Source organism: Calliphora vicina, chromosome 3, assembly GCF_958450345.1.
Source record: "Calliphora vicina chromosome 3, idCalVici1.1, whole genome shotgun sequence".
Lineage (NCBI taxonomy): Eukaryota > Metazoa > Arthropoda > Insecta > Diptera > Calliphoridae > Calliphora > Calliphora vicina.
The window spans coordinates 12,597,521-12,609,600 of NC_088782.1; the positions used below are offsets into that span (position 1 = coordinate 12,597,521).

Consider the following 12,080-nt stretch of genomic DNA (forward strand, 5'->3'; position numbering starts at 1 on the left):
ATTATAGTCAAATTTAAATAGTTAAAACACACACTATTTCTAATACGAATTTAGGGAAATATAGTTCACAAAATTAAAATAAACAAATAATAAATACAAAAGCATAAATCAAATAAGATCTATTAATTTGACTTTATTCGGTTTTTGATTGAAAAACTACAAACATTTCTTAAGTTTTAAATACAAAGCTAAATCTACTTTCAATACGCCAAAAAGAAAATAGTCTTCAATAGCGGTATTCACAATGTAGAGTACTTGGCCTAGTAAAAAAGCAGAAATGCTATTTATTGACAAACATTTAAATTTCTAATGCATTTTGTTTTTATTTTTTGATATTGTGCTCTTTTAATATTTTTCAAATTAATATAATTGAAATAATAATTGTGAAAACAACTTTTTTTTAGCAAATTGAACTGAGTCAAGAATTTTAGGTGAACAAATATTTTTGAGCAAATAAATTTTTTGGTGAAAATATCTACGTTGTTAGTAATCGATATATAGTTCAGAAATAGGTACCAAAATCGGGGTAGTCGATTTTCCACATTTTAAATTTCAACCGAACCAGAACCATATCCGATATATTGATGTATCAATCATGGTTGTAAGTTGTTTGTGGTCTTTGAAAAATTGATTTCGACAAACGGTCATGGTATATCGACGATCAAGAATATATATATCGGCCATAATCTGCCGGATTCTAAAAATATAGCACAAACAAATTAATAATAATAACAATCGAGATTTTTGTTCATATCTCTGAAATTTCAAGATAACCAGGGAAACCGGAAGCATACACTGTTTTTCATAGTGTCTTTATATGTAAAAAAATTGCTATAGAAACTTCTATGAAAATACAAATATTACTGTTTAAATTTTAAATCCAGCAATAAATAAAAATTTTTTAAAAATATTATTGTCAAATTTTGTTTGTTTAGAGTATATTTTTCAGTTTTCACGGCATATTTCCGATTTCTCTCTTGATAACGATGATACAATCTGATTTAATATAAACAATTTTATTTTACATTTAAGGCCCTATTCAAAATCAATTTTTAAAAATTTATATTGTCGGTTTCCTAAACCTTTTATAAATTTAAAAATTGATTATGAATATGGTGGTTAAAGTTTAAACATACAACATATAAAAAAAGTGATTAATATTTAAACTCATAAACAATTTTTAAATTGATCATACAAAAGTTGTTCTATAAAGCTTTGATAAATTTAAAAATTGTTTATGAATGTATTTTTTAATATAAAATTATTCGTTGAAAATAATTTAATAACGATCATATTTCAATTATAATGCGATCAACTATATTTGTTTGGATTCGGCTTATAAATTAATAAAATTGAATTTATTTATTTTGTAAAGCATTTTAAAATACACAAAAGTTGACAACATTGTTTTCATATACAGCTGTTCACAAGAGTTGCCATACTATTTTTTTGTTTCAAAACAAATACATAAAATTAGTCATCATTTATATGAATCCACTAAAATTCTGTAGTTATCTTTATTCTAAAATTTATTAAGTTTTACAATAATTTTTGAAAAACCACACAAATTTAACAAGACAACACCATGAATCGCTTGTTTGGCAAAGGAAAACCCAAAGAGCCAGCACCAAATATAAATGATTGCATCAAAGGCGTAAGTTCTTATTCTACCCCAATTGAAAATTGTTTGTTATAAATTCAATGAAATCATCCACTTAAAGGTTGATGAGCGAGCTAGTAATATAGAGGAGAAAATTAACAAGTTAGAAAATGAACTGCGTAAATATCGGGAACAAATGTCCAAAATGCGTGAAGGACCGGCCAAGAACTCCGTAAAACAAAAGGCCATGAGAGTGTTGAAACAAAAGAAAGCGTAAGTTCAAAAGATTGATTAGTTAGGATTCATAAGCATACTTTTGATTTTAGTTATGAACAGCAAGCCGAAGCTTTGAGAAATCAATCGTTTAATATGGAACAAGCCAATTATGCAGCCCAATCATTGAAAGATACTCAGGCTACGGTGGCTGCCATGAAAGATGGCGTTAAGCAGATGCAAAAAGAATTTAAGAAAATCAATATTGATCACATTGAGGTAATGTGAGAAAATTTGATGTTAAAAGAAAGTAAATATGTATGTTTATTATAGGATATTCAAGATGATATGGCGGATATGCTGGAACAAGCCGATGAAGTGCAAGAAGCTTTGGGTCGCACTTATGGTATGCCCGAGGTTGATGATGATGAACTAGAAGCTGAATTAGATGCTTTGGGTGATGAAATAGCTCTCGATGATGATACTAGTTATTTGGATGATGTTGTAAAGGCTCCTTCAGCACCAGATAAGGAACCTGGTGCTGATAGTTTTATACCAGGCAATAAGGTAAGGCGTAATGATTTAAAAAACGAGAGAAATACACATATAAGGAAATTCCTGTATTTTTAAAAAAAAAAAATATATTTTTTAAGTTTAACGCATACATTATAAAATTATAGAGTCCGACCGATAACGAATCTAATGTTCGGCCAAATTAGAAATGTTTCCAATGTTGTCCTTAGAATTTCTAAAATTATGTAATTATCTTGTTTAGAACACATTTTAGCTCACTTTTTTAGGTGTCCTAAACTTAATTTAAAGTTCCATAATCTATGTTTTTCTATATAAAAGTTTTGGTTTTCGGTTAAATTTTTAGCGATTACTGGCCGATACACGATTTTTGAATATACGAAAATGTATATTCGTTCCTTAAATTATGAAAAACTTATTTAATATTTTTTTTTTCAGAATTCCATTGAAACTGACGAATTTGGTTTACCTAAGGTTCCCACATCTGTAAAGACGTCTTAAATAAAACAACTCTCAATTTCATTTAGTATTTAACTACGTTATCAAATTTTTTCTTTATTATTAAAAAAAAAACTATATTTTTCAACTCTTATTATTTTTGCTTTATAAATTAGTTGCTTAATAAAAAAACAACAATTCACAAGATAAATTTGAATAATTTCTTTTAGATATTCTAAAGTTTATGTTAATTTTTATATATATTTTGTGTTAAAAGAATTTGTTTATTTTTGTAAAGGAAAAAAACACAGACTTTAATGAATAAATAAATTAAAAAATAGAAATAAAATATTTGTTTTTTTACTGAAGCAAAATAGTAGTAGTATGTATTAAAGTTATGTCTTTAATATTAATAATAAATAATTTAAAACATTTAGTAGTTGTGTATATTAATGGACAATTGTTTTGATTTTAATAATTTTCTTTTAGATTTTAGATTAAATAAATAAATATTTGTGGTCTTTGTTTGTTATTCGTTCATACATCTAATATATTAGTAATATGAATTTGTGTTCAATTTAGTTAAGGAAGACTTATTGTTTAATAAATTTGCCTAAATCAGTTTAGTAACAAAATTTTAAATTAATGTTTTTACAGTTAAATTTTTGAAAATACTTCCAGCAAAAAGTGTGACATAATTGATTTGTGTTTAATTTATAATTTGTTTGTAATGAAAGAAAATAAATAATTTAATTTTTAAACTTAAATTAATATTAGGACGAATATAAATAAGCAAGTGTCTAAAACAGTGATAGAAACATTTAAGATTTATGGCAGATTTGCAGGTTCTACAGGCAATCGTTTCAATATAAAAATTTAGCTATAAATGAAAAACGTTAGAACGAAGTAATTTTTCTTTTATAGCCCATTCAAATACCTAATTTTGGGAATGAAATATATTGTCATGTAATTTGTCATTATTTAGCGCAATCTCAACGATATCGACATACAATTATAAATAATTTAAATTTCTACTAAAAAATTATAAATAAATAATGAAAACGGATGAAAAATTTATCATTTCGGATTTTTAATGTTCGATTTCAATGAAATTTAAATGTTCAATGTGTTGATTATAATATTGTTTTATTGACTGGAGACTCTTTGTGATCCAGATACATGAGATCTATGCGGATGTTCCGTATCATATATAACCCTTCACTAAAGTATACTTTAAGAAAAATATTAAAAATTGAGTGAACAAAATTTGGTGAAAAATATTTCGGTCAAAAAATTAGGTACAAATTACAAACGGTATGACAAAACTTATTTATGTAAATGCTTAACATTCATGGTGAAGGGTATAATAACACAAGTGCAAACCGAGGCCGTCTGAATGGTCTATATGATTTTTAATTTTGAAATATGATGACTCATGATAATCTACAATTCGTCATATATAATCAGAAAAGCCGTTAAGTTAAAAAAATTCAAAATCGACTTTTTGATTGATGTTCCTGCAAAATTTTACACGCCTACAACTAAAGACGACGATTTTATTAACAAAATTTTAAAAGCCGAGAACGCAAGCACAAAAAATTATAAATGTAACTTACGCCTTTCGACAAAAAATAAATATATCCAAGATTTCAAAATGTTTATTATGTCAACTCTTGGAATAAAGAAAAAAAATGGTAACTTACGTCTTTTTTGTTTTTAAATGACGAATTGTACGTATGAAAATATAATAATTGTATGTATGAAAATATTTGATTTAAAAGAAACTTAAAACAGCACAATTTAGCATACAAATATAAACTATTATTACATTTATTTTGAAGATTTTTTTTTACAATGTTTAAAATTAACTTTATTTTATCATCTACTCTAAGAAGATGAAAAAATATTACTTATTTTATTTTGTATAAATATAGATAGTCTTGTCTTCGTGGCCTATAAATTATAAAAAGGAACTACAAACAATAATTAGAAACAAGAAAGCCTTTAACTATATCAATTCTACTGAATTTTAATTTAAAACAATATACATATATGTAAATCACAATCACAAACGTGCGGGCTCAAAAAATCATAAACTTCCTGAACAACTTTTCAATTTAAAACCTATTAAAGGGGGGAGTGCTTAAGATTATAAAATATATACAAAAATGTTGTGTGTATAATTAATTTAAACAATTTTCTAATAATTTAAATATTAACGTACAAATTGAACACACAATTATTAAAATATTTGAACTTTTCGAAAGCTTTTTTTTTTAATTTACAATGTTAGTTTGTTCGTTTATGTGTATGTATGTTAGTTTAGGTCAACATTTGTAAATGAATTTTGTATCAGTTCTCGTAGGTCGAATAGACGGAATTTTGGCATTCATGCATACAGTTGATGACAATGCAATATTTGATGTTCAAAAAGTTTGAAATGTTTTTAAAGCTGTTAAAATAATATTCAAATCATGAGGATTCTTAAAAAAAACACTTTTAGTTTTATTTGAGACCAATTTCTTTTCTTACATTTCCAAAACCTGATGACAAGGCAATATTATGTTCGAAAATTCGAAGTAAATTTCAAAATTTCGAACTTAAAAATTTAAAAAAAAATTCAAAATTTTCATATTTACATGCTGTTTCAAACTATAAGCTTTTTACAATATGTTCATAAATTCGAAATATTCAATGTGCTCTGAAAGAAGAAAGTAAATTAATAATAAAAAAAACATTTTTAAAACAATTTATTTTATTTAAATGCTCTAAAAGCAAGAAAATAAACTAAATTAAAACTACATATTTATTAAATTGTAAAATTTATATGATATAAAAGCTTGTGGCGACAATCCCTGCATCAGGAAAATATGGCCACAAGCTTTTCATAATGTATAATAAATAGTTTAATTTAAAGTTTATTCTCTCCACCTTTTTAATAAAGTATTCAAATAAAAGCGTATCTTAATTTATTTACATATCTGGGTGGTATCCATTTTTGTTTCTTATAAATTTACAATAAAATTTAAACTAAATAAATTTTTTAAATAACTGCATCATTTAGAAATATTTAATTTTGCATATTGCGGACATCTTTTAAGAAAAACTATTTTTTCACAAAAAAAAATGTGTGTTTTCGGATTTGTAATTTGTATAGCTATGTTTTGCTAAATTTGTTAGTTTTATGTATAACTATAAAAACTAAATAAACCAATAATTTTTGAATATTTCACAGCCTTTCAGTTATAGCAATTTCTAATATCCGTCATTATTAAATACAAAATATTAAACTTTATAATTTAATATAATAAAATAAACAAATTAACATTTTAATAGTTAATGTTTTCATATTCAGAAAAGATTTTCCAATAAACAGCAAAAATATTATTAAAATTTTCAACATTTGTCAGATCAGAATACAATAGTAAATTGTGCCACCTTCAACATTGTTTGCGCCTAGCCTAACTACTATAAATAAATTTGTGCTAATTTCCAAATAAATCTAATAAAGATTTGAGGCAAATCATTAATTATTTTATAAGCTTAAACACCCCCCGAATGTGTAATGCCTTAGACAATCACACCTAGACATACATTTTATTCTTAGTTGCTAAACTTAACCACAGCCACTTAATCTACGTAAACGTATACGTTTAAAATACTTCCCTGGTGGTGGACAATGATATGTAACATTTGTTACAAAATTATATGCAGCATACATGTCGTCATTGGTGAGTTTATGCAGAGTTATCATACCTTTCAATGTGCAGGCATGCTTGTAACGGCCATAATTGAATAGGGGATGATGATGTCTCTGGATATTTGCCTTTTCGGCACACATGCCGGTCACATAGACATCCTCCAAATACACTAAACTCGTATTCAAGGCTGCTTCATATAGCCGGGGCACCACATCCATGGACATGAGATATCCCGAACCGGATAAATAAGTGGGATAATAATCTTTGGTATACATGTAATAGGGCATATACCATTTACTCTTCACATTGCCCAGAACAGGAGCCTTACAGAACATATAACCCACCATATAATTTTTGGTGGCATTTAAACGATTCAAAGCGGACAGTGTCTGATACGTATGACTATCATAGTAATCCAGGGTTTCGTTGTACAGCGGCACTGTGCCACCCAATAGGAATTGCAGTAGATTGGGAACATTAACAAAGGTATCGTCGTCACATTTCATAAAGAATGCCGCCTGTTGAAAGCATTTGTTGCGCGTTATCCATTTCAAAGCCATTACAGATTTTATGGTTAAATTATTATAAGTATCTAAAAAGTTTTCCTGTATTATATCATCATATTGTTCGGCTTCTTGTTGTAGACGTATGTGCGTTTCATTATCACCCCCGCCAGCCATACTTGTGTCAACTTTTGTGTGACCCAATAAAAACAAAATTCTTACTGGCAATGTAGCTGGTGGAATTGCTGTCGTTTGCTAAACACAAATAAATAAACAATAGAAAGTGTTAATGACAAACTAACAAAAAAAGCCCAACTAGAGCAAAAAAAACATAAAATAAACATTAAAAAATAAATACAAAAGTAACTACTAAAAAGAAACAAATTAAATATGTGCAAAAGTATCAAAGTACTTTTATGGAATTAACTCACTCACATTGCCATTTAATTTTAAAAATTCTTGAAATAATTTTATACGTTGTCTTTTGGGTTGCAAATATTTGTCACTTAAATGCGTATGCAATTTTTCAAACATACTGTAATTGAATTCCGTGATATTGCCCCATGTCTCACGTATGGTTTGTCTGAAAAGAGTGGGTGTTGTAGCAGAGATATTAATAAAAAGTTAATTAAATACATAATTATTTAATTTAAATTTGTTTAATAATACAAAATTTTAGCCCTATCTGATGTATTTACAAACACTAGTATATAATAAATATAATAATCTATAATCTATAATAAATTTTAAATATTCTTCTATTAAAATATCATAAACCTGCCGTTTAACCTCAAATATTTTTTTTATATACATACATAGAAACTCTTGAAATCTGTGTGAAATAGCGGTTTTTTAATTCGTCATTTCAGCTTTCAAAATTATAAACTTTTACCAAATAGGTATGTATATGTAAATATTTCTAAGATACATACAAGTTTATTAGGATTTCTATTATTATATAGCAAATTTTAGCATTAATGTTTAAATATATTTATAAAATGAAGTCATACTTGGCAAAACAATGGAAACTTTGAAACTTCTACAAGAAAGATGACTAAAACAATAATAATATGTAAAAGGTTTTACAGTTATTTCAATATTTATTATATCTTGTAATTTTTTTTAATAATTAGAAAAAAATTTTAGAGTCAAGATTTGTGAAAATTTAAAAATCAAAATAATAAACGAAGCAAAAACTATATGTGATAAATATTAATAATGGTCTTTATTTAGAAATTAAAATAAGGCAAGTCTGAAGCAAATATTAATTTTATTATTATTTTTAACTCAGAAACTTTAACACGGAGTTTTTTTTTCAAAATGAAAAAATTTAATTTAGCAATTAACAACTGCCTTAAATATTAAACTAAAAAATTGTACTCAATTATGAGCTCAACTTCAGTTGATTTTATAAATTCATTCCGTTTGTAATTTCTAAATTTTTCTATAGTATAGAATATAGTTCCTCGATATATAAGTTTGTCATTTGGTTTATAATTTCTACATTTTTCATTTGCGACCCCACAAGTATATATTTTCTGAAACGTTATAGATAACGAATTCGATATAGTCCGTCTGTATGTTGAAATCAACTTTCCGTAGCCCCAAAATAACTTAGAAACATGATTGATACATCAATATATCGGCATCTATATATGGATTACTAAATATATGGATTACTATCTAATGATAGATATTTCAAAGTCCATTGCAGTGATGTATATAGTAAGTAATTTGGACCTACAATGGGACAAAATCGGTAAAAATAATTTTTAACCCGAATTTTTTTTTACTAAAAAAATTTTTTCTCATAAATTTTTTCACTAATAAATTTTAAAAAAATTAAATTTTTTTCTCCAAATTTTTTTTACTTGAAAAAAAAAATATTTAAAAATATTTAAAATTTGTATTTTAAGGTATAATTTAGCACAAAACATATATCACTTTTACTTGTTTACTTTAAAAAATTTCAGTTTTGAGGGGAAATTTCCTTTTTTCACATCCATATATCCACGCCATACTTTGATGAATGGTATATAGGATTTGACACAGCCGAATATTGCTCTCCGATATGATATTCGATAATACATACATATATGTAAAAAACAAGTATGTAGGTACTAATGAAATACTAAATAAACAAATACAAATGTGATAAGAATTTTTTTGGATTTTAAGCTATTAATTAAATACTAGGATCGGCTGGTGGCGTTTTACCACTTTTATGGAAAGAATTTTTAAATATTTTTTTATATTGTGCACATCTAAAGAAAAAAACCTTTTAAACCATATATGTTTCATCAATATTGGTGGACAATTACATACTTAAAAGTGTACCACAAAAAACGTGTGGCCTATTTACATATACTAGGATCGCCTGGTGGTCAAAATTCGACCACTAATAACGAAATTATACAGTTACTTTGAGTATACCCAAAAATATTTTTTCACGTTTGTGTACAAATACACGTGTATTTAGATGTGCATAAACATGTTGTTGTTATTCAAGCAAATTTAGAACGCTTTTTAACACTTTTATGGAAATAATTTTTTAAAAAAAATTTATATTTTTGCACATGTAGATAAAATAATCTTTTAAACCATACATGGTGGACAATAACATATTTAAAAGTGTACCACAAAAAAACGTGTGGCCTATTTATATATAAGATTTGGAATAGCTTCCATTGTCATCACTGTATATGAACATTAATGTAGCTTAGCTGTAGTTAGCTGTTTTACTGGATGTTTTTTAAATACCAACTCTTGCTTAGACCTACAAATCCTAATCATTCTGTTATGATATTCCTTCATATACCTATGTACATAAGTATTGTACCTATCTGAAAATTATTTGTTATAGGTATTAATATTCCGATGATTTCTATAAAAAATATGCAACTCCGTAACCTTTAATATATGAAATCTAAACCGCAAAAATAAACAATTATAATTCTAATATTAGAGTAATTCACGCCACCATACTAAATTTCTAAAATTCATATTCATAACGAAATTTTATTTTAAATATCATACATATATAAAGCAAAATATCCAGGCCTTTATCGCTTACTCATACGGTTTTATTAATACTAGGATCGCCTGGTGGTCAAAATTCGACCACTAATAACGAAATTATACAGTTACTTTTGAGTATACTTAAAAATATTTTTCACGTTTGTGTAATAATACACGGGTATTTAGATGAGCATAAACGTGTTGTTGTTGTTTTTCAAGCAAATTTAAAATTTTTACCACTTTTATGGAAAGAATTTAAAAAAAATATTTATATTGTGCACATTTAGAGAAAATAACTTTTTAAACCATATATGTTTCATCAATATTGGTGGACAATAACATACTTAAAAGTGTACCACAAAAAAAAAAAACGTGTGGCCTATTTTTATATAAGATTTACATACCTTGCAACAAAATTATTTACACCCGAACACACAACAATTAAAATGAACATTTTCTCATGACACTTATGACGCGGTTCCAATAATGTTGTATCATTTAATGGCAAAACATAATCACTAATATTACGTGACACACTAAAATCCCAATCGGACAAGGGATCTGCAAGAAGAATAAGAAAACAAAACAACAAGAAAAAATATTAACAAACAAAGGGAGCAACAATTATTTACAGAAACAATGATACATATGTACATAAATTCCAACAACAAACTACCTACACACATAACCACAAGGTTTAATACATCCACTTTAAAAAAGAAAACTCAAAAATACTTACAATGTCTTGATGGTGCACCAGTGAATATAGAACTATACCATGTTAAAAATAACATCATGGGAACCATAAAAGCACATAATACGAGGCGTGCTAGGCGTTTTCCAATTCCACGGTTAAGGTGTAGTTTGCGACGATTATTTGCCGCCAATGTAGCTGAGGTTGTTCGTATGGCACCGGCTATTTTTTTGCGAAAATGTTTTGTTTTCTGTTTGAATTCAACGGTATCGTCATGTTCACTATTATCGTCGTCATCGACGGACGAAGACGATGATGGATTTATTGTTGAATTGGAACTGTTTGAGCTTAAAGGCAAAAGCGTGAGTTTTTCATATTCATAACGACCCATCGTTTGGCTTTCTAATAATATTCATTACTGTCTTCTTTTAAATACGTCTTATCTGAAATTTGTTGGAAAAGTTAAGTAGAAAATTGTTAAATAAACCTACATATGTACTATCAATATCAGAATGAGTTTATTTTATTAATCTTATCAATTGTTCATTAAGAACGTTAAACATTTAACTACCACACTATGTCAAAATCACTATAAGTGGATATTTTGTAATAATTTATGAAATTTATTGTTTATTTATCGCTTACCAAACCCAACTCCTTCTTTGTAATAATAACAACAAATCAAGTACTTTTATTTTGTAGTGAAGAGAAAAGCAACAACAACAAGTCTGGACAAAAGAGAGTACTAGTTTTATTTACAAGCAAAAAAGCGACCTTCAAATTATTTTCGTGTGCATCATATTATTTTTTCCATAAATTGCAGTAACACATAAATTGCATTGTCTTGATTATTTTCGTTTTCTCCTTCTTTTAACTAATTACTAAACTTTTTCATGTAATTTTCTTTCACTTTTTTGTTTATACTTTTTCTTGATTATTAATGCACTACCAATTTTTATCACGCGACAACACCGTATGAAAACTTAAAAAAACATAACTTTCATGAGTTAAGTTAATTTACTTTGCACTACAATTGTTGTTATCCGATAAACCTAATTGATATTGTTTGTTATCAATCACATTTCTGGTTTATTAGTTTGATTAGATTCGTTATTTCCGTATAAAAAAACAAGTTAGTTCAGTTTTGTTTTCTGTTTACGATTGTTTTTTTGCGAGTGCCAAATTATATGTGGTTGCCATACTGAAATTATAGGTATTGTTTTTTAAGTTGCCATATTGTTATCTTTGTGTTATATACAAAGGCTGAATTTTATGAAAGGTTTTTTTTTTCAGCCGGAGCAGAAGTACAAAGTTTGGCATTTTGTTATCTAAATTCTTTTGTGTTTTTTGTAACAACTTCTTCATGCACTACCGTTTTCCCA

At 26.7% G+C, this 12,080-nt stretch overlaps 2 protein-coding genes across 2 annotated transcripts; one reads left to right on the top strand and one right to left on the bottom strand.

The window, feature by feature from the left end:
• The first annotated feature begins 1,494 nt into the window (after nucleotides 1–1,494).
• Nucleotides 1,495–3,131, top strand: Vps60 (vacuolar protein sorting 60). Its single transcript, XM_065503363.1, has 5 exons — nucleotides 1,495–1,654; nucleotides 1,722–1,873; nucleotides 1,927–2,092; nucleotides 2,147–2,380; nucleotides 2,783–3,131. Exons 1-5 carry the CDS (start codon nucleotides 1,586–1,588, stop codon nucleotides 2,843–2,845), a joined length of 684 nt encoding a protein of 227 aa, XP_065359435.1. The 5' UTR covers nucleotides 1,495–1,585; the 3' UTR covers nucleotides 2,846–3,131.
• A 2,285-nt stretch (nucleotides 3,132–5,416) lies between these two features.
• On the bottom strand, nucleotides 5,417–11,888 carry LOC135953454 (beta-1,3-galactosyltransferase 1-like). Its single transcript, XM_065503362.1, has 5 exons — nucleotides 11,344–11,888; nucleotides 10,744–11,141; nucleotides 10,409–10,565; nucleotides 7,422–7,569; nucleotides 5,417–7,241 (listed from the first exon to the last, which is right to left on the bottom strand). Exons 2-5 carry the CDS (start codon nucleotides 11,087–11,089, stop codon nucleotides 6,399–6,401), a joined length of 1,494 nt encoding a protein of 497 aa, XP_065359434.1. The 5' UTR covers nucleotides 11,090–11,141; nucleotides 11,344–11,888; the 3' UTR covers nucleotides 5,417–6,398.
• Nucleotides 11,889–12,080: the final 192 nt, after the last annotated feature.